The sequence below is a fragment of the Betta splendens genome, chromosome 16 (assembly GCF_900634795.4).
Source record: "Betta splendens chromosome 16, fBetSpl5.4, whole genome shotgun sequence".
Taxonomy (NCBI): Eukaryota; Metazoa; Chordata; class Actinopteri; order Anabantiformes; family Osphronemidae; genus Betta; species Betta splendens.
In genome coordinates, this window is record NC_040896.2 from 5,332,140 (window position 1) to 5,355,721 (window position 23,582).

The 23,582-nt window shown below is 50.1% G+C and overlaps 1 protein-coding gene across 1 annotated transcript in view; it reads right to left on the bottom strand.

The window, feature by feature from the left end:
• si:dkey-22o22.2 (neural-cadherin) overlaps positions 1–23,582 on the bottom strand; it is an 83,254-nt gene that overhangs the window by 38,824 nt on the left and 20,848 nt on the right. Inside the window, 11 exon segments of the mRNA XM_029128538.3 lie at positions 11–178; positions 1,743–1,915; positions 10,956–11,126; positions 11,191–11,359; positions 11,436–11,608; positions 12,187–12,329; positions 12,552–12,801; positions 12,895–13,006; positions 13,880–14,084; positions 15,600–15,825; positions 16,885–17,058. Of these exon segments, the coding sequence (XP_028984371.1) occupies positions 11–178; positions 1,743–1,915; positions 10,956–11,126; positions 11,191–11,359; positions 11,436–11,608; positions 12,187–12,329; positions 12,552–12,801; positions 12,895–13,006; positions 13,880–14,084; positions 15,600–15,825; positions 16,885–17,058 (1,964 nt within the window).

Consider the following 23,582-nt stretch of genomic DNA (forward strand, 5'->3'; position numbering starts at 1 on the left):
CTGGACTCACCACTATTTTGGTGTCTCGCACTGTGTTTTCTGGCACGGTGACCCAGTATTCTGGCTGCTCCCAGTGCGGTGGTTGGTTGTGGATGTTGGTGATGATGATGCTCAGCTCCACTGTGCTGCTGCGGTTGCCGCCATCAGACGCCACAATCTGCTGGTTGATCCTGGATGTCTGCGCAGGAAACAAAGGAAACAGTGATGGCAGGTGAGCCTAGACGAGTTGGGTTGTTTATTGGTGGGTTCAACATTCTAGATGATATAGGAATAAACGGAACCTAAACTGAATTAATTTGAAAAGTGTGTGTGTGTGTGTGTGTGTGTGTGTGTGTGTGTGTGTGTGTGTGTGTGTGAGAGAGAGAGACATCCATGAGCTCACTGACACTGTGACATCATACAGCTTTTGTGAGGACATGTGCGTTCAGACAAAAACTGTACGCACATACAACAATGCTGGGGCAGTGTGAGGGTTGTGGTAGTGCCAAATGAATCAGCAACACCACCTAGTTTCAGAAAGGGCTGAGTTTGATTAGCCTCACACAGGTATGCGAGGAGCACAAATTATAATAATTGGATTTATAGCTCCTGAGTGGAGATACCAATTATGTTATAATTTAGATTAGGTGTGTGTGTGTGTGTGTGTGTGTGTGTGTGTGTGTGTGTGTGTGTGTGTGTGTGTGTGTGTGTGTGTGTAAATTGTGTGTAATTTCTGGTTACTGAGGTTTGCGGGTGTTACACCTGTGTGGTTCACTCTCCAGTCTTACCTAACTATTTTTTTAACAATATAGCTTTATATCTGATAGGAGTCGCACAGCAAGCTTGTAATACTCAAGCACTTTCTTTTTCATTAAAAATCCTGCTAATCTTTACAGATATCTAGTCTTAGAGTGTGGCCTGTTAGCTCAGTGGGTAGGACAAAGATTTTCAGTTTGATCCCTGCCTACTTCACACTTGCTCCCTCAGGGGCTCGAGAACTACTGGCCGTGTAGCTCAGTTAGTAGAGCGCGGCTTAGAGTCCCAGATTAAAACCCTGTTAAATGCAGACAATTTTCATTGTGACATTGTATTTGAGAAATAAAGTATTATTATTATCTCTGTTGGCTTAACCCCTAGCTTCCTGCAATGACTTCCTTCTCTTCCTCCGTTGCAAGGGTCTGCAACCTTGGTCCTTGAGAGCCACTGTCCTGCTGGTTTTCCAACCTCCATGCCCCAGCTAATACTGATTACCTTGACCAGCTTTGTTTATCCAATCTGCAGCTAATTGACACACCTGATCAAGGTGTTTCAGTTAGCAGGGAGAGTTGGAAAACTAGCAGGACACTGACTCTTGAGGACCAAGGTTGCAGAACCCTGCTCTTTTCGAGGGGTGTGTTTTATGTTTAGCTTATCCTCTGCCTCCTTTAGTGATGGTAATCGTATCTGTAATAAGCGTACGCTAGGTGCAGGTTTGGAAGTAAGGTTGTTAAAATTAGGTGGCTGTGGTTAAACCTTTATTGAAAAAACCTACTCTGGACCCTGGAGAACTAGCAAACTACAGGCCCTTATCCTTTACCCTTCATCACTAAGATTCTTGACCTTGAAGACCTTGAAGATTTAAGTGTCTTGAGATAACGCTGTTGTGATTTGTCACTTTATAAATAAAATTGAATTGAATTTTCCTGGAACTCGCTAGGATTCAGAACAGCTCATTTCTTTTGAGGAAGTGTGTTCTGACACGATGAGAGCATGATGTGTCTCACCTGGGAGATGGGGTGATTGACGTAAATCCAGCCCGTGCTGGGGTTGATGTGCAGGTACGCCGGTGTCTGATTGGACAGGGAGTAGCTGATGGCTGCGTTGCTGCCCTGGTCGTCGTCATGTGCTGCTGCTCGCAGGAAGCTTGTTCCCACTGGAGTGTCCTCGCGCAGGAAGTCTGGCAGCAAACAGAGACCATGCATCAGGACCGTGCTGCTGTGTTACTGGTGGTACTGGTGGTGCAGTAGTGGTATTTTTTTACTGTGATTTGTACCACAGGTACTTTTCCTCAGAACTAGTGAAGTTCTTAGATGTAACTGCTACTACCTGCACCTACAGCTTACTATTGCTGCTAACTCCAGTACTTCTACCACAGTTACTAAGGCTACCACCACCACACACCACTTGCTGCAGCCGTCAAGGTCTCCCTCCTCCGCACATTAGAGGGACTAAGCCCTCTTCTCCTCATGCTGGGGTTTCTCTGGATTCCAAATCAGAATGTGACGCTAAACAAAAAACAAACAGACCAGAGACGAATAATCCACCAAGCAGGTGACACACACACCCAGGTAGTATGTGTAGTAATACAGTAGTACTAGTAGTGCTAGTAGTACAGTAGTACTATTAGTACAGTAGTAGTAGTACAGTAATAGTGGCCTGGTGGCTCAGTGGGTAAAGCCCCATGCGTGCTGCTCACTGCTACTCCTTGTGTGTTGGGTTAAATGCAGACAAAACAATTTCCCCAAGGGGATGAATAAAGTCTGACTTATCTTATCAGAAACAACTTTAATAGCCAAGTCAATGTGGTCTGACTCTATCTCTGTTCCCTCTTGTGATAAAATGCGACACAATTATTTAAAATTTTAATTATAGTTATTTACAGAAATGAAAAAATACAGAATATAAACTGCAGCTTACTGTGTCACATTCAACAGTGGTTATTTATGTTTGTATCTGTGAAGAGTCATTGTATTGTGTGACTGGTAGAGTTCAGCTCAGAAACAGCCTGGCGGAAGAAGCTCACTCTGTGTCTGCTGGTTCTGGTGGTTCTGGTGGCTATGGCTCTGTGACGCCTGCCAGAGGGGAGGAGTTTAAACAGTTTGTGTGCAGTGTGTGTGTCAGGTTTTGGCAGAGCTCGGACCCACATGCACAGCACAGAGACCACAGGTAGAACGTAGGGTTAAACGGTTTATTCAGAATCACAGACAATCTGGGTCATGCACAGTCAATCACGGGGCTTCGGTACCGGTGGGGCAGGCTGGTTCGGAACCGGGGCAGGCAGAGGTTCGGTAACAGAAGATCGCAGTTTTACGGTACCGTGAGGGAGCAGGCTGTCTCGTAGTCGGGCGGTCAGGTTCGTTATCCAAGAGCAATCCAAGCAGTAGTACAGATCAGGGAGTCGGCAGGAATCAGGAGTCAGAAACGGAACAGGGTCACGGCACATGAACAGAGTAACTAATTGCTGGAAAGTGTAGTCTGGCTTACAACGATCTGGCAAGGTGTTCTGGGGCTGATGGTGCTTAAGAATGCTGAGGATAATTACTGATATGGAACGGGTGAGACTAATGACGACCGGAAGTAAAGCTGAAACTAAGGTGAGGTGGCAGGAAACCGGAAGTATAATGCAGTAAAGCAGGATGTGACTCGTAGACGTGACAGTACCCCCCCTCCTAGGGCGGCGACCACGGCGCCCACGGCAACCCCTCCCCCCCCAGCCAGGGTGGGCGGAGGGAGGTCTAGGAGGAGGGACCGGAACCGGACCCCCCAGCGGCAGGCTGGGCGGGCCGTGGCGCCCCTCCCGGGGCAGGAGGCATGGGATGCGCCGCGTGATATTCCCGGATGAGGGACTTGTCCAGGATGTCCCTGGCCGGAACCCACGAGCGTTCCTCAGGGCCGTACCCCTCCCAGTCCACGAGGTACTGGAACCCCCGGCCACGTCGCCTGCAGTCCAGGAGCTCTCGGACCGTGTATGCTGGAGACCCATCCACCACCCGAGGTGGTGGAGGTGGTTGATGAGGGGGCACCATGGGACAGGAGCGGAACGGTTTGAGACGACTAATATGGAACGTTGGATGGATCCTCAGTGACCTGGGTAGTGAAAGCCTCACCGACACGGGGTTATTTATCTTGGAGATGGTATATGGGCCGATGAATCTCGGTGCCAACTTACGTGGTTGGCCCTGCAGTTTGAGGTCCCTGGTCAAGAGCCAGACCTGGTCCCCGACCTCGTACCTGGGTCCTGGAGCCCTCTTACGGTCTGCCGACGCCTTGTAGCGGGTCTGAGCCTGCATCATGGTCCGCCTGGCTCGCAACCAAGTCTGCCGACATCTGCGGACCAATGCATGGGCCGATGGAACGCGGACCTCCTCCTCCAGGGCCGGGAATAGGGGAGGCTGAAAACCATACGCACACTGGAAAGGGGTTAGGCCGGTCGAAGCGCACGGCAGAGTATTATGTGCGAACTCGACCCATACCAGCTTCTGTACCCAGGAGCCCGGACTCCTAGATGCCAACAGGCGCAACCCCACCTCCAGCTGCTGATTAACGCGTTCAGTCTGTCCGTTGGACTCCGGATGGTACCCTGATGACAGGCTGACTTCAGCCCCCACCAACGAGCAGAACTCCCTCCAGAACTGGGAGACAAATTGAGGACCCCGATCTGACACGATGTCACTGGGGAACCCGTGGAGGCGGAAGACCTGCTCCAACATGACCTGGGCTGTCTGCTTCGCGGTGGGCAGCTTGGGCAGAGGAATAAAGTGCACACACCTAGAGAACCGGTCTACCACGGTCATCACAGCTGTCTTGCCCTGAGATGGGGGAAGACCGGTTACAAAGTCCAGTGCAATATGTGACCAGGGTCGGCCTGGAACTGGCAGAGGGTGTAACAGCCCGGCTGGCCGCTGGTGTGAGACCTTGCCCATGGCACAGGTTGGGCAGGCAGCGACGTACTCCGACACGTCCCGCTTCATGGAAGGCCACCAGAACCTTTCTCCCACCCGGAAGGTCGTCCGAGGGGCACCTGAATGACCGCTGACCGCGGAGTCGTGTGCCTACTGAATGACCTCCCCCCGGAGCTCAGGTGGGATGAACAGACGATTGGGAGGGCATGCTGGCGGTACCTGGAGGTCCCTTACCGCTTCCCTGACGCGACGCTCCACCGGCCATGAAACCGCCCCCAGTAGACACTTCGCCGGCAGGATTGTCTCTGGTTCCGTGGCCTCTTCCGGTGCCTCGTGAAGCCGGGACAGCGCGTCGGGCTTCGTGTTTTTGGACCCTGGTCGGTACGAAAGATGGAAGTTAAAGCGACTGAAAAACAGAGCCCACCTGGCCTGGCGTGAATTCAGTCGCTTGGCGGTCCTCAAGTACTCCAGGTTCTTATGGTCCGTATACACCATGAACGGTTGTTCGGCTCCCTCCAACCAATGTCTCCATTCTTCAAGGGCCACTTTGACCGCCAGCAGCTCTCGGTCCCCGATGCTGTAATTTCTCTCTGCTGGGGACAGTTTCCGGGACATAAAAGCACACGGGTGGAGCCTACCTCCAGCCGGGTCCCGCTGTGATAGAACGGCTCCCACTCCCGTGTTGGAGGCGTCTACCTCCACGATGAACTGTCTTCCTGGGTCCGGCATGTGCAGAATGGGAGCGGACGTAAAGCTCTCCTTCAGCCGTCGGAAAGCGGCTCCTGCGTCCGCCGTCCACTGAAACGAAGACTTGGCAGATGTTAATGCATGTAGTGGCGCCGCGATGCTACTGAACCGCCGGATGAACTTGCGGTAAAAATTGGCGAAGCCCAGAAACCGCTGGACGTCCCTGCGGCACTGGCCATTCTTCCACCGCCCGCGTTTTGGCCGGGTCAATCTGGATTCGGCCCTGTGAAACGATGAAGCCGAGAAATGCTACGGTCCCCACATGAAACTCGCATTTCTCGGCCTTCACAAACAGTCTATGCTCCAGCAGCCGTTTGAGCACCTGCCGCACGTGAGAGACGTGCTCCTCCTTGGAGCGAGAAAAGATCAGTATGTCATCTAAATATACAAACACGAAGCTGTTGATCATTGGCCCCAGTATCTCGTTGACGAACGCCTGAAAGATGGCTGGTGCGTTAGTGAGTCCGAACGGCATTACGAGATACTCGTAGTGCCCGTTGGGTGTGTTGAAGGCCGTTTTCCACTCGTCGCCTTCCCGAATCCGCACCAAGTGGTAGGCGTTGCGGAGGTCCAGCTTGGTGAAGCAGGTGGCACCAGACAGCAGCTCGAAGGCAGAGGACAAGAGGGGTAATGGGTAAGAGTCCCTGACGGTAATATCATTCAGACCACGATAGTCAATGCAGGGTCTCAGTGACCCATCCTTTTTGCTCACGAAAAAAAATCCTGCTCCGGCGGGGGACGAGGATGGCTGTATGATTCCAGACGCTAAAGCTGAGTCCAGGTACTCCCTCATCGCCGCCCGTTCCTTAGGTGACAGATGGAAGAGCCTGCCCTTGGGTGGCGCTGTACCTGGCCTCAGATTAATTGCGCAGTCATGTTTTCGGTGCGGGGGCAGGGATGTGGCTCTGACCTTACTGAAGACCATGCGCAGGTCATGGTAGCAGTCCGGGACGTCCTTAAGGTCAGCCGCCTCTTCCCCTTCCATGTCCAGCCCGCTCTGCAAGGCCTCCGGATCAGGGTTGGACTGGAAGCAGGTGCGCCGACACTCCGGGTCCCACTCGCGCACCTCCCCACTCCTCCAATCCAGCGTGGGGTTGTGTCTCCTCAACCAGGTGTGGCCTAAAACAATGGGATGATAACAGGATTCCACAACTAAAAATGTGATTGTCTCTGAATGTCCGTCAGCAAATGACATGGAAACAGGGGCAGTGTGATGTGTGACTCTCCACAGTCTTCGACCGTCCAGCGCCGCCGTCTCCACAGGTTACGCTAATGGCGCCGTCTGGATGCCCATCTGACCGACCAGCCCTGCGTCCATCAGGCTGGCGTCCGCGCCCGAGTCGATCAGCACCCCCTGCTGGATGGAACGAGCATTGCATGTCAGGGTCACGGTTGGAAGGGATCGTGCGGAGGCACTGCCAAGCATGGTCCGGCTCATCGCTACCCTCCGCGCTAGCGATGAGCCCGGTCTTTTAGCGGGCACCGCGCCGCAAAGTGCCCTGCCTGTCCACAGTACATGCAGAGCTGTTGGGTGCGGCGTCTGCGTCTCTCCTCCTCGGTGAGGCGCGTGCGACCGATCTGCATCGGCTCTTCCGCGTTTGGCGGTGCTCCCGTGCTCCTCTGACCCGGCGGATCAATCGCCTCCCGTGGCGGTCTCCTCGGACTCTGTCCCCGGTAGTGAGGCGGTCCCCTCGCCCGCTCCTTGTTGTGGTGCTCACGTTCACTGTTCGCCAGCCGACGATCGATGCGGATGGCCAGTGCTATCAACTCATCCAGGCCGCTGGGTAAATCACGGCTCGCCAAACAGTCTTTAACCCGGCGAGATAATCCGCGGATGAACACGTCCCCTAGAGCCGTCGCGTCCCAGCCGGCCTCCGCCGCCAGGGTCCTGAACTCAATGGCGTATTTGGCGGTCGTTCTCTTCCCCTGTCGGATATTCACCAGTCTCTGAGCCGCCTCGCGGCCCGGGATGATCTCTTGAAAGATCTGCTTTAACGCCGCTGAGAAGGCGGAGAATGTGGCCACACAAGGAGAATTGTTCTGCCACTCTGCTGTCGCCCACGCCTCAGCCTCTCCTGTCAGGTGGGAGACGGCGTAAGCTACGCGGGATCTCTCCGTGGGAAAAGCAGGTGCGTGCAGCTCAAAATGGATCTCGCACTGACTCCTCGCCGATGCTGAGCCAGCCGACTCACCGCCTCCGCCAGGTTGGTCGTCGCCGCCTCTTGCCGCAGAGCGCAGTCCGCCAGCTTCTGCAGCGCGTCATGGGTCTTCTCCTCCTGCTCGCTGAGTCGCTGTCCCTGGGCGAGCAGCGTGGCACGGAGGGTCTCTACGCTGGCTGGGTCCATGTCTGGCCAGATCGTTCTGTCAGGTTTTGGCAGAGCTCGGACCCACATGCACAGCACAGAGACCACAGGTAGAACGTAGGGTTAAACGGTTTATTCAGAATCACAGACAATCCGGGTCATGCACAGTCAATCACGGGGCTTCGGTACCGGTGGGGCAGGCTGGTTCGGATCCGGGGCAGGCAGAGGTTCGGTAACAGAAGATCGCAGTTTTACGGTACCGTGAGGGAGCAGGCTGTCTCGTAGTCGGGCGGTCAGGTTCGTTATCCAAGAGCAATCCAAGCAGTAGTACAGATCATCGGCAGGAATCAGGAGTCAGAAACGGAACAGGGTCACGGCACATGAACAGAGTAACTAATTGCTGGAAAGTGTAGTCTGGCTTACAACGATCTGGCAAGGTGTTCTGGGGCTGATGGTGCTTAAGAATGCTGAGGATAATTACTGATATGGAACAGGTGAGACTAATGACGACCGGAAGTAAAGCTGAAACTAAGGTGAGGTGGCAGGAAACCGGAAGTATAATGCAGTAAAGCAGGATGTGACTCGTAGACGTGACAGTGTGTGGGGTCAGGAGTGATGCTTGCTGCCCGAGTCTGGCCCAGTACAGGTGCTCAATGGAAGGAAGGATGATGGTCGTGTAGAACATGGTCAGCAGCTCCTGGGGCATGTTGAACTTCCTGAGCTGTCTCAGGACATTCAACCTCTGCTGGGCCTTTTTGCGGACAGTGTCTATGTGGGGGGGCTCACTTCAGTGAGGAGAGGACTTTTGCCTGTGGTGCTGATGGTGCGGGTGCCAGATGTGATGCTGCCCAGCTTCCCCTGCTGCCTGCTGCCAATCAGGAAGCTCCACTGGCGCGTGGGATCAGAGACTGGGTCAGTTTATAGTGGAGTATTCCAGCGGTTTTATTGAAGGCTGAGCTGAAGTCTACGAACAGGATGCTGCAGGATGTGGTGCAGTCCCAGGTTTACTGCACTGCCCTGTTTTTCCTTTAGGCGTACTACATGGGGTCCAGCAGGGGGTCTGTGATGTCCTTCAGTTGCCTCAGCACCACCCTCTGAAACGTCTTTATGACCACAGACGTCAGGGCGACAGGTCTGTAGTCGTTTAGGCTGGTGATGGAAGACTTCTTGGGGAGGGGAACGGTTATTGACTGTCTGAAACAGTTGGGCACTGTAGACAGCTGCAGAGACTGGATAAGATCTGGGTGAAGATCTGTGCCATCTGGTCAGCACAGACTCTGAGGCAGGTTGGGGACACACTTTCAGGTCCCGGAGCCTTTCTGGGTTTCTGCCTCTGAAGGACGTGACAGACGTCTCCTTCACAAACCTTCAGTGCCGATTGGGGGTCTGGTGACGGGAGGGCATGAATGTTGGGGGGTGTGGGGCAGCCTATTGTCTAGCCAGGAGGTGTGAGATGGTTCCTTTCAAACCGGCAGTAAAACTTGTTAAGGTCGTCTGCCAGACGTTTGCTAGAGTTCTTAGTGATGGAGCTGATGTTCTGCTCCCACTTGAGGTCCTGGCTGATGATGGTGCCCAGGAAGCGGAAGGACTCCACAGAGGTCACTGGGGTGTCACAGAGGATGACAGGGGGAAGGCGGCTGGATCCTTCTTGAAGTCCACTGTCATCTCCACTGTCTTCAGAGCATTGAGCTCCAGGTTGTTAGCGCTGCACCATGACACCAGACTGGCTATCTCACTCCTGACTCATCTCCGTCGAAGATGAGGCAGATAAGGGTGGTGTCATCAGCAAACTTCAGGAGTTGCAGATGGAGTCAGGCACATTCAGCTGGGAGAGTTTGTCATGGAGCAGGGATGGAACTATTGTGTTGAAGGCAAAGCTGAAGTCTACAAACAGGATCCTGGCGTAGGATCATTTGGCACTACCACAACCCTCACACTGCCCCAACATTGTTGTATGTGCATACAGTTTTTGTCTGAACGCACATGTCCTCACAAAAGCTGTATGATGTCACAGTGTCAGTGAGCTCATTGATGCCTCTCTCTGCGGCTTAAAAAACCTCCCAGTCAGTACAGTCAAAGCAGCCCTGTAGCTCCAGTTTGGACTCCTCTGTCCACCTTTTTACTGTCCTGACTACAGGTTTACAGGTTTTAGATTTCTGCCTGCAAGTTGGGATGAGGTGAAGCAGATGGTGGTCGAAGGCCCAGGGCTGCACAGAGAGAGCGGTAGGTGTCCTTTGACACAGTGTAGCAGTGGTTCAGTGTGTTCATGTCTCTGGTGGAACACTTCACATGCTGCATGTATCTGGGGAGTTCTGGCTCAGGTTTCCCTTGTTAAAGTCACCCATTATGATGAGCAGGGGGTCTGGATGTTTCCTCTCCACGTCCGTTATGTGCTCAACCAGGTTCTGGAATGCTGTTACACAGGCCTGAGGTGGGATGTAAACGCTGACCCGAACGAGCGAACACAAACTCAGGTGGTGAATAAAAGGGACGGCAGTTGACAAAGAAGCACTCCACGTGAGGACTACAGAACTTCTTCAACACTGTGACATCTGTACCTTCGTTAAAATAGAAGCAGGTTCTGCCTCCCCATGTTTTCCCGCAAAGCTCTGTGACGCGATCCGAACGGAACAGCCAGAAGCCAGGAAGGTGTAGTGCTCCATCAGGGATGTTCTCACTGAGCCAGGTTTCAGTGAAGCGCAGGGCAGCGGATCTGTTCAAGTCCTTGTTTTTTGTGTTTAGGAGCAGAAGCGCATCATCTTATTTACCAGGGAGCGCACGTTAGCCAGGTTAATTGACGGGAGTGGTGTGTGCGAGCCCCGCGAGCGCACCTGAGTGCTTCCCTCATCTTCACTTCCTGAAGTTCCAATAGAGAGCCGCTGTGCCTCCAAGAAAGATCCCAGAGTCTGTAAAAACTGTAGGAAAAGTTCCAGGAGACGAAAGTTCTTTGCTGAGGAGGGCCTTTCTGGAGTAACTTATCTGTGAGACCATGAGTGGCTGCATAAAATAAATTAAAAACACTAAAAACGCCAAAAATGTAGAGGGTCCTGAAGAGCGGAGAGCCGTGGCTGCCATCTGCGACGCGATTCTACTATCTTAATAATAGTAACAGTAGTAGTTCAGTTCAGTTCAGTAGTTCAGTACAGTAGTACTAGTACTATTAGTACTATTCTTATTATTCTTACAAGTACAAGTACAAGTACAGTATTATTAGTAGTACAGTAGTTGTACTAACACTGGTAGTAGTAGTTGTACTCTTACTCACACTGGTAGCGGCTGTTCTCGAACCTCGGCCCGTTGTCGTTCTCGTCTGCGATCACGACACTGATCTGACAGATGCCGATCAGCGGATCCTCAGCCCGATCCGTTGCCGTCACTGACAGCATGAATTCCCTCTGATGCTCGCGGTCGAAGCTCATTGCCGTGGTGATCACACCTGAAACACATGTCACAGTGACCTGGGGCAGAAGCTGGGATGTCAAAATCTACCCAAAACCTACCGGAGTCCGGGTCGATGAGGAACCCGGACGACACGCCGTCTTTGTGCATGATGTCGTATCGGATCTCTCCATTTACACCCATGTCGGCGTCCTGGGCCTGGACGCGGAGGACGAACGTCCCCGGAGGCTGGTTCTCCAGGACGATGGCGTTCAGGCTGTAGTCATGACACTGTCAAGACGGTATAAGACGTCATTTGGACCGCAGCAGAGAGACACAGAGCGTTAGGAGCTGAGAGCAAACTCACATCCTGGAAGAGCGGCTTGTTGTTGTTGACGTCATTGATGCCCACGATGACCTGGGTAGAGCTGCTCAGGGGGTGTGGGCCCCTGGACGCGTTGTCGTCCGTGGCGGTTACGTTGAGCACGTACTGGGGGCCCCTCAGCCTTGGAGCTGGACTTTGCCGCAGCTTGATGATGCCTGGTGCACAAAGACAGGAACAGCTGGATGAGACGTTCAGGTTGCTGATCCAGCTCCTCCACTGGACGAAGACGAAGGCCAGGAGTCAACAGAGGGGTCCACGGCCCAGAGCTTCACACTGCCTGAAAGTATTAGTGTAACCTGAATGGTGACCACATCCCTGCTGGGATAATCTAGTTCAAAATAGCAACAACATAAATGTGTGATGCCTCACAAACCAGACAAGCGACTGCTGCTCACGCCGAAAACAAACCAATGACTAACAATCGCTTTAGCAGCAAACAAACAACCACAACATGAATGGACCCGGAAAAGAGCGGGAGCGAAAACACTCCAGCTCTTCAAAGTCACAAGCAGCCAAAGGCTGTGTGTGTGTATGTGTGTGTGTGTGTGTGTGTGTGTGTGTGTGTGTGTGTGTCCATGTACACACAACAGAGACATAAGCATGAACATTTGCACATAGTGAATTTTTGTTGCTGTCACTGTCAGTGTGTGTGTGTGTGTGCTGCTCACTGGGAGTTAATGTTTGTGACCGGACATGGAGACACATCTGGGCATGTGGTAAATTTAACCCTCACCCTTTTGCTTGTCCAGCAGGAAGTTGCTGTCCTCATTGCCACCTGTGATGGCGTAGGACACAGCATCGCCATCTGGGTCGTTGGCATGGACAATGGCGACCAGTGTGTCTGGACCAGCGTCCTCACTCAGGAAGGTTTTGTACCTGATGGAGACAGAAACATTAAATCCATAAGGGAGGGCGCAAACAGAGACTGAAATGAAGCAAGAGTAAGGGAGACACAGGAGTGACTGAAAACAGCAGGACTATTATTACAAAAGAGGGAGACAAACGGAGGGAGACAGGGAGAGGGACAGACAGAGACAGACAGAAAGAGGGCAGTGATGCTGATGCTTGTTGTCGAAGTTACAAAAGCTCAGTTCGTACACGCTCTGGGAGAAGACAGGAGCCTCGTCATTGCTGTTAGAAACCCGGATGCGAATGGATGCGGTACCCGTGCGGGGCGGGGTCCCTGCATCCACGGCAATCACCACAAACTCGTAGATGTGATTGGGCCGCTCGTAGTCCAGGCGACGGGCGGGGCTGACCACGCCTCCAGGCGAGATGGCGAAGTCACCGCCATGAACAAAGTACGAGAGCTCAGAGTTCACACCAGAGTCACAGTCCCGTGCCACAACTGGAAGGAGGAGGAGACAAGGAAAAGAGGAAAGGAGACATGATGAGTGTGCCTGGCTGAGGATGTTTCCTGCTGAGTTGGGATGAGCGGTACCTTGGAGCAGCGAGACTCCAGGGGGCACGTCCTCAGAGACATCGTCTCTGCTGTAGATGGGCAGCAGGAACTCTGGTGTGCAGTCGTTTTCATCCGTTACATGGACAAGCACCTGCATTACACACACACACACACACACACACACACACACACACACACACACACACACACACACACACACACACACACACACACACACACACACACACACACTTCCATGAAGGTGAGGACCTCCATTGTCATAATGCCTTCCCTAGACCCTTACCTTAACCATCACAACTAAAGACAGATGTCTAACCCTTGATCTCATCAGAACCAAAACTCAACTCTAACCTCAGCCCTAAAATCACATCTTATCCCTCAAACAGGCCTTCAATGAAGTGAGAACTGATGAGAACAGGCTCTGGGTTCAAGATTCACAAGATTCAGCACATCTGGGCACCGCTGGATATGAACAGACCCCCAAGCAGATGGATCCATTTGGTTCAGTTTAACAGAAGGAAGGACAGTGTGTGTGTGTGTGTGTGTGTGTGTGTGTGTGTGTGTGTGTCTGTGTGTGTGTGTACTTGTATTTGCATCAAAGTGAGAACCAAAAAACGTATTTTCCTACCAAATTGAGGACATTTTGACAAAGTGAGGACATGTTTGGCGGTCCTCACTTCTTTGAAGGCCTGTTTGAGGGTTAAGATGTGATTTTAGGGCTGAGGTTAGAATTGAGATTTGGTTCGGATTACAGCAAGGATTAGACATCTGCTTTTATTTGTGATGGTTACGGTTAGGGTAAGGGGCTAGGGAAGTCATTTTGTCAAGTGAGGTCCTCACTTTAACATATGTACAAGAATGTGTGTGTATATCTGTGTGTGTGTGTGTGTGTGTGTGTGTGTGTGTGTGTGTGTGTGTGTGTGTGTGTGTGTGTGTGTGTGTGTGTGTGTGTGTGTGCGTCTTCTGTGTCTCTGTGTGCGTCTGTGTGTGTCTGTGTCTGTACCTCTGCCACACCACTGAGGCCAGTGTCGCTCTCAGACACTCTGATCTGCAGCGTGTGCAGGTTCTGTCCTCCCTCGTAGTCGAGCGTCCTGGTGAGGCTCAGGGCTCCGCTCTCCTGGTGGATACTGAACAGGTTCCCAGGATTCAGCAGCAGCATGTAGGACAGAGACTTCCTCTGAAAGGAGACGGCGAGAACGGAGGCGATGCTGCAGAGGGAGACAAGCCGGGTCAGAGCTGTACCAATGCCAGCTGCTCCAAGGTTCTCACAGAACACAGGTGATTTAAACATCTATACTGCACCTCTACTGCGCGTCTTGGAAGCTGGTCAAACTCCAGCATCACAACCTGTGGATCATTTGACTACAACAAGACACAACATGATGCTCACTGGGATATTAATACAATACGCTTTACAGAGCAGGCTGAGGGACACACACACACACGCACGCACGCACGCACGGACGCTTCATCCAGAGGTATTACTACAAACACTACTGTATAACGTCTGCCACGACACTACTCATCCATCCAGATGTGCTGAACTGTATGTATACACAATTATGTACTGTAAACATGGTGTCGTTGTTATGTTTGTGTTTTACTGCTACTACTGTAAAGGGACGTTTCCTCATTTAGAGCTTTGATTGTTGTGACCAGGCTAAGATCGAAAGTTGGACCCAAAAGCAGAGAGGAACCAGCTGGAAGCGAGACAGGTACTTGTGGTTCCTAGAGTCTTTAAATGTAGAACGGGGGCAGAGCTTTTAGCTACCAAGCTCCTCTCCTCTGGAAAAAGCTCCCTCTTCAGGTTCGAGAAGCTGACACACTCTCTACCTTTAAGACTTAAAACCTTAATTTTGATAAAGCCTATAGTTAGAAATGGTTCAGATCACTGGCAATGATTGTTAGTCACAGGAACTATCTCTTAGTTAAGCTGCAATAGACATAGACTGCTGGGGGACTTAATTTATACACTGAGCTCCTCTGTTTCCTTCTACTTTCCTCCAGTAGTTGTGCTTCTTCCCCGCTCTCTATCTCTCCTCCACTCTGTCCTCACCTACAGGTATCATTGGACTCCAACCATCCAGCCTGTGTCCAGTCTCTGGTCCAACCATCCTGTGTCCAGTCTCTGGTTCAACCATCCTGTGTCCAGTCTCTGGTCCAACCATCTTGCCTGTGCTCTGTTGTTGCTTGTTGTTGTTGCTGTGTTTTTCTCTCTCTCTCTCTATCCTCTCACCCCAACCGGTCAAGGCAGATGGCCGCCCACATTCAGCCTGGTTCTGCTGGAGGTTTCTATCTAACGTCTAACGTCTAACGTCCGTCATTTGCCCCATGGCATTTCAACATAGGCACCAGATGGAAATATCCACACATTCACATCTGAGGATCAGTATGAGGGCGTTACTGTAGCAACAGCATCTGAAAACGAGTGCCGACTTCAGTTTACACATCTGAGCAACAGTGTATATGAACAGTTAGTTAAACGCAGAGCAGCAGTGTTCAGTAGAGGTGCAGTTGTTGGCTAATCTGTGTCCAGACCTACAAGCTCCACATGACTGTTAAGGGAACCGGAAGATAATGAGCAGTAGCTTCTGTGAAGGGTTCTGAGCTCTGCCCCTATCACCTCAGTGGACTCTTTACTTCAGCCACACACACTACTGACAGAACGGAGTGATTCATTTATTCATCATTTAAAAGGTCTTTAGACAGGTGCGTTGACTCACGATTGGCCGACAGCCGTGTTTTCTGGGACGTTCAGGTTGTAGCTAGATCTGGTGAACTGTGGAGGCCGGTATCCAGCCAGGATGGCCACAGTGGCCGGTGGGCCGCTATGTCCCTGTCCGTCCGTCACCTGCACCCTTAGCAGGTACTCTTTACTGGGGGTCAGTGGTCGCCCAGTGGTCCGGATCTCACCAGAGCTAGTGTCCACCTCAAAGCAGTCTTCTCCCCCTGCACACAGAGGAGGGACACAATATCATACAGGCCATGAGGTTTTGCAATAATTATTTCACAGACAAGATCTTGTCATGGTTCAGAGTTGGCACGATGAGGAAATGTTTTGTTTAGAGGATGTAATTCAGCTGCCCAGTTATAAAAACAGAAGCAAGCAAGGAGGAAAGAACCTGTCGAGAGAGGAAGCACATGATGATGAAGGGATGAATGGATGAGAGAGATCTAAGAGTGAAACCCCAGCTGCTGACCAGAGGGTTTGAAACCGACAGCATCCAACCTGTCAGTCTTCTATTTATGGGGGCTCAATGAAGCAGTTGTATGTGCTTCTGGGCCAGAGTATAAAGTTGCTTGTCATTGTCGCTACCTACAGTATACAGCACATTATGTTCATCCTTTTATTACTAGGAGCAGATAGCAGTAATTTAGTGTTTTACGGCTTTAAATACTGAATATGTAAAATAAATACCACTCATTTTGAGAACAGCAGGTGTTGAAAAAAGACAAAAATGTGATCTGGAGGAAGGTTAAGGCAAACACCACCTTACTGAATACAGTCTGTGTACCACAGTTTCATTTAGTTCATTTTAGTAGCCTGTATTTAAAAGTAATTATATAACCCAGTGGCTACAGAATGTCCAGCCGACCACAACGTTGGCATCTGGCATCTACCTTGTCATTGAAACCCCTGTGGTGACAACCTGTGTTCATTTAAAAAATAGCATGGATCTTTTAACTGAACACTGTGGGATCCTGGCCTCATATTAAAACCATTTTTAGTGTAAATGGTTGGATCACTCTTTGGTACACAGGTAGCCTCTTTGTGCCCACAGGGAGTCAGAGAGTCCTAAAATGAAAGGAGCTTATTCCTCCTCTAAAACCCACAGCCACCAGTGCTGTACGCCCACCTTCTCCACAGATGCTCTTATTATTTCCAAATGTGGGAGCTTTCTTTGCCTCAGGTAGCGATTAACAGTTGCTCCATGTTTATGTGGGGTTTACTCTCCTGGTCTAACGTGACAGTAATTGAAAGTTACATTTTATTCCTTAATTACTCACCATCCAGTAGGTTGAATCGTGCATCTCGTTGCCGTGCCGACAGTCGATATACCACAGTCCCAGGTGTGGCGTCGCGGCCCACAGCACCCAGGTAAGGCAACGGAAGCATGGACCACTGCAGGTCGGCTTGACTGGCCCTTCTCAGAGTCAGCCTGCTCAGGTACCAGTCCTTACCTGAACAAGACAGAGGAGCAGTGATGAATGAATGAAACCACGCACCCAGCTGAACCACATCTCCGTGAGATTCACTGCCTTCAACTTTGATTACTTGCTTCATTTCAGAAACCACAAGCTTTCTTGTTATAATTTAATCATCACATTGGATGATTTGATGTTGTTTCGTTCTGAGGAGGGACTTTGTTCAGATTTTGCTGTTGTTGTTGTGGGGGAAGACAAGGAGCTGCCAACAATGAGAGAATGAAGAGGAGAAGAGGATGCAAATGAAGGAGACAAGGCAGGAGACAAGACGAGGGAGTAGGAGGGAGCATGAAGGAGATGAGTGAAGGAAGGAGTAACAGCAATGTGAAGCAGGACTGTCCTGTATGATGAGCAGCTTGAATGTCTCTGGCATAGGTCACATGGCACCAGTATAGGTTCAACCTACAGTACAGTCGTAGCACTGAAATGTGTCAGCCTTTACAGCAATCAGCTTTCATTTTCAGCGCGGTATCACCTTAATTGAACCGCGTTGGAGCGTGTGTTACATCTTTTTGGCCTATAGGTGGCAATCAGCCCCCACACTGGCCCCAATGACGCCTTACTAAGACCATGTTATACAGTATGGGCCCACCTAGAGTAACATTACAATGTCTTGGTGGTGTAATGGTTAGCTATTGTTTAACAGTTTTGACCCGTCAGTTTTTTTGTCCCGGGTTTGAATCTCAGTGGAAGCAGAAGTTGTAATTACTGAACAATCAGCGTTGTTATCTCATTTCTATATTCTGGCCTACAAGATAATAACAAATGACTAATAGGGCTGGGTCCCTGTATTATTTAGCAGACGATTGTAGTATTTAGTATATTTCCAAGTTATGGCAGTTCAAAACCGAAATAAGCAGCTGTACTCTATGCTTAGACAGACCGATTGCGGACTCCCACATACAGCGTTCGATTTTATTATGATATTATTCCTGCAGGAGAATCAGATGTCGCAAATAAATCTGAGTGACTCTGGATTTTGCCGACTTTGAAAGCTCCGGTAAATAAATAAGTTTTATGATGCATCCACAGTCTGTGGCGTTCTTGTGTGCTCTGGGAGAGCGTTCCACAGACTAGGTGCAGCTAAGCAAATTGTCAGATCTCCTCTTGAGTTTTGTCTTCGGCTAAATAAGTGTAAAACAGTCCTTATTACTCTTGCAGAATCAATATATGTAGAACAAACAACTTGCTGCACTAATGAGTCGGAGATCTACTGACTCCTGGCGTTCTGGCATACCATAGAGAGAGTTTATTACAATTTATTTATTTTTATTATATAATATCCTCTACAAGTTAGCAGTGGTAGTCTGTTAGACTTTTGCCGTCCCACAGCCTACGTAGGCGCAGCTGATGATGCTGCCCGATCTCCCATGGAGCTTTTTCTTTGTCTCTGAGCTAAAATATTTCACACCTATTGACTGAGTGGTGACATTATGTTAACATGTCTCTGTGCCAATACGGAGTATGGGGAAGGGATTTGAAGTTTGCTTTAGCGATTGAACCAACATCAGACGCCGTGTTTACGACGCAGAGCAAGTTCCAAATCCACTGTGTAAAAAAAGTTTGTTTTTCTGCAGATATTGTGATTAATGTCATTTCGGTAAAATGTTGGAGCTTCCGTTTAAAGGACATTGGCTATATCTTACTGGTTTAACTGTTTTCACACACACCTTAAAAGTGGTCAAAGTGGTTTATGCTGCAGAGCAGAAGGAGTTATTTTCGTTTTCATCCAGTATAACCGTTAACTTCTGGAAACACACTGTGTCTCTTCTCTTAATGTGTGCACTCAACAAAGACTGGGCAGCAGGGCAACACGGTCCCTGTACGTTCTAACAGTTTGATTTCCCCCTCTAGAGTAAAAGCTAGGAAAATGAGAAAACAACTTGTTTTCTCGTTTTTTGTTTTCTCCTCAAAACGAGAAAACGGGAAAATCCAATTCCGGATCTAGTTTTGAAAACACTGTTTTCAGCTCGTTTATTCGTTTTAACACGGTGCTGTGATTAAATTCAGTTTTTCGCTTAAGAGAAACGAGAAAAAGGATGTTCTTTGTATTTTATTTTCTGGACAACTTAACCAGAAAATGGTTTGATTTCAGCCGATGTTGTCTGGAAAGGAAAATATAAAATCCATTACTGTACTGTGTTTCAAAATAAGTCTCACTTTCTTGTGTTTTCAGACACATTAACAGGTCCTCCGCTTCTAAAACGTTAAAACAGTGTTTTCAAAACCAGACAAATAAATGGATTTAAAGTTGTTTCCCGTTTTCTTGTTTTGAGGAAAAAAACGGAAAACGAGAAAATTAGTCGTCTAATTTTCTCGGCTTTTAATCTGGTGGGAAATCAATAAATTGGTGGTTTCTCCACCAATTTAAAAGCTGCTATAACGACTTATTTTTTCGTTCTCTGCTTTTTTCTCAAAACAAAAAATCTGCTTTAAATCCAACTCCATGCCTTGTGTCGAAAAAATAACAACACTTGAATTCCGTTTGTCGCTCATATTAAGAGAAACGAAAATTTAGTTTGTTTTGTATTTTTTCTTGACCAACAAACTGGAAGACAAGTACAGATATACATATAAAATACATTTATAACACAGATTGATGAATAAATATAAATTCCTATTTTATGTTATTATACTTAAATTGTCGTATTGGATTGACTGGAAGAGGGACTGTCTCTCGGCAGGAACTGTGTAAAGACATCAGCAGCTTCGGCAATTGACAACAAACACTAGCGCGCACTAGCGGGCAAAGACGCATAATAATCTATAATATTTAAAAATGAACTACTCTACATTTAATGATACAATAACCTGACATTGTTTTTTGTGCTTAATGTGCAGACACAGATAGAAATGAACAGTCGGACCTCACATCTTTGCGCCACCTGGTGGTTAAAACAAGACTAGCACCCTGATTTTTTCAGCTTGCTGCAGGATTAAAAATCCTTAGTCGGTGACGCACCCATTGCGCGGTGGTGACGCGACCATACTGCAGTAAAAAAGGTGGTGGCTTTGAAGTGCTACGACTGTACACTTCACAGAGCATTATGGAAGCTGGAGACAATAAAACACACACAATGGAAAAGCTTCTTATGAAGTCAAAGAGGAGAGGTTTCCAGCTCAGTGAGTCTGTGTCCCAAATAAAATCCAGAATAATCACATCTAATCAAGTCTATTTCTGTGGCTGTTTTACATATGCTAGGCTATGAGCTATGTATGAAAGGAAAATGAAATATGTGCCTTTATTACGATGAACGTCATGAAGTCAGACCAAGAGGAGGAGGAAGGAGGAGATGCATGGTGCGGCAATGAAGGGATCCAAGACGCAGAGACTGAGCAACAACTTTGGTTGCATGAAGACACTGTTGCATGTGAGCCTCAAATAGAACTGCTCGTGTTTCCACTCACGACCTGGTCCCACCCATCGCCCCCCATGCTTTGGTGTAGCGTACCCTCATTTGGTGGTCTGAAATTTAATCTAAGCTGCACCACAGTATTTGAGGACATATCAGCAACAGCCTGATTATCATGTTGGAATCTGTTAAACTGTGATCATGAACAGATGGTGATGAAGAACTGGATCTTCATCTTACATTGACAAAATAAAGGCAAAGAAGAGACGCTGAGTTGGGTTGCTGACACTTCGTCCATTACAGCAGCTGTTCAGTGTGATGAAGCCAACTGGAGTCAGTCAGCATTTAATTGGCTGCTGTGCTGCGTTGGAGCTCTGGAGGCAGCAGCTTCAGTTTCTCAACGCAAGCATTAGATAACTTCCATAAAAATAAAATAAACTAATTGGTGCCATCGGCCATCTCATGCTGACAGTGAATTATAGCAGAGGGTGGAGGTGGGCAGTGAACCAGCAGCAGTGGCGCCCACAGGTTTACAGTCTGGATAGAACAGAACTTTATTAATCCCACAATGGGGAAATTTTTGTGTTTTCAGCAATTGACAGGACAAAATAAAAAGTAAACAGCAGAAATAATTGTGCAAAAACAACAGTTATACTAAGTAATGCTTGTATATACCTTAATATGTAAACAGTAGACAGCAATAAATTGTGCAAGAATGAGACATCAAGCAAAAAAGAAACAAAAATATTCCCATATTCATGGTGTCAAAACAATGATCGAATGGTGGAGACGGATGATGGAAACCCAAGACACTGCACTAACATGACGGCAAAAAAGTACAAGCTGTGAATACACATTGTGTGTCACTGCAGTACTGTGTTGTACAGTCTGATGTCTGTGGGGAGCAATGACCTGCGGCAGCTCCTTTTCTGCCTGTGGGTGTAACAGTGTTGAGCTGAAGGAGCTGCTCAGAGCCTCAGTGTGGTGCAGGGGGTGGAGGGGTTCTCCATGATGGATGTTTACCAGCATCCTTCTGTCCACCACATCCTCCATGGACTCCAGTGTGTAGCCAAGGACAGAGCTTGTTGAGTCTCTTCCTGTCTCTGCCTGTACTGCCCCCCCAGCACACAACTCCATACAGGACTACTGAGGCCACAGTGTCATAGAAAGTCCACACCACAGGACCTCAGTCTCCTCAGCAGGTGGAGGGCACTCTGGCCCTTCTCATACAGAGTTTGTGCTGTTAGACCAGTCCAGTTTATCGTTAAGGTGAATACCCAGGTATTTAAATGTGTCCACAGTGTCAATGTCTGAGCCCTGGACATGACAGGAAAACATGACTCTCAGTGCCTCCAGGAGACTCCAGGTGAGACAGGTCCCGATGCTGCAGGTAGATGTTGGTGTCATCCACCCCGATGCCTGGTCGATAAGCGAACTGCAGCGGGTCCAGTGCTGAGCTCACCTGGATGCACAGGTGACTGAGGACAATCCTCTCCATGACCTTCACCAGATGAGCGGTTCAGGCGATGGGTCTGAAGTGGTTTGGCTCCTTAGGATGGGGTCTTTTAGGAACCGGGACAAGAAAGGACGTCCTTCAGAGTACTGGTACTTTCTCCATGCTGAGGCTCAGGTTGAATATGGAGAGGATTACCTCACTGAGTTGGTCTGAACATTCTCTGAGGAACTTGAAGCTGATGTGGTCTGTGGCCTGTTGCTTTTCTGGCCTTTGTCTTCCTTAACTCCCTCCTAACCTGGTTCAGACTGAGGCAGAGTGGTGGCTGATCTGAAGCTGTGGGTTGTTGGGGGATTAAACAGGAAGAAGATCAGTTTGTATTGAGCTGCTGCTCAAAGCAGGAGATAGACCTCTTCCTGGAGGCCGTCGGGAACCGGAGCCGGAGCGACCTCCCCCTGGAGGCCGTCGGGAACCAGAGCGGGGGCGACCTCCTCCTGAAGGCCGTCGGGAACCGGAGCGGGGGCGACCTCCTCCTGGAGGCCAGCGGGAACCGGAGCGGGGGCGACCTCCTCCTAGAACGACCTCTTTGGGGCCGACGGGAACTGGAACGACCTCTTTGGGGCCGACGGGAACTGGAACGACCTCTTTGGGGCCGACGGGAACTGGAACGACCTCTTCGGGCCGACGAGAACTGGAACGACCTCTTCGGGGCCGACGGGAACTGGAACAACCTCTTTGGGGCCGACGGGAACTGGAACGACCTATTCGGGACCGACGGCAACTGGAACGACCTCTTCGGGGCCGACGGCAACTAGAACGACCTCTTCATGGCCGACGGGAACTAGGACGACCTCTACATGGCCGACGGGAACTAGAACGACCTCTTCATGGCCGACTGGAACTGGAACGGCATCCTCACTGGAGGCAATAGGGATTGGGACGGTGTCCTCTCCGGAGCCGGCAGTGCTGCTTGCTCGATGGAGTAGACGTCGGGCCTGACCGGACAAGAAATGAACTTGTCTGACGTGTGGTGCCACCTGACTGAACCGGAACCTGAGCGTGACATGACTGAACCGGAACCTGAGCGTGACATGACTGAACCGGAACCTGAGCGTGACATGACTGAACCGGAACCTGAGCGTGACATGACTGGACCGGAACCTGAACGCGACGTGACTAATCTGGAACCTGAACATGACGTGACTGATCTGAAACCTGAACGTGACACGACTGATCTGAAACCTGAACATGACATGACTGACCTGACTGAGACGCAGGGACTGATGTGGTTGCTGGTTCCAGTTCTGTGGCTAGAACGTGGGCATGAGGCGTGAAACCGTACCGGTGCAAAAATTCCTCCCAGTGGGTTAGGGTTTGAGCTGGGCAGGCTGGTGCAGCAGCAACGGTCAGACGAGGCTGGAAAAAGGGAACAGAAACTGGGACCGCGGGCTGATCTGGTGTGGGAGGGGGAGCAGATGCACCCGGGGACATCGGTGGTGCGACCGGGGCTGGCGTGATCCGGGAGGACAGCGTGGGAGCCGGTGTGGTACAGAGCGTGCGCTCTCACCTCTTGAGCCGCGCACACATCCGCTCATAGAGGCGGCGGACGCCGGGGCGTTCTAGCAGGCTGGGCTGTCCTCGTCCTTTATCGTGTACACCGCCACTTCCACGGCGCACCGCTGGGCTTCCGGGTT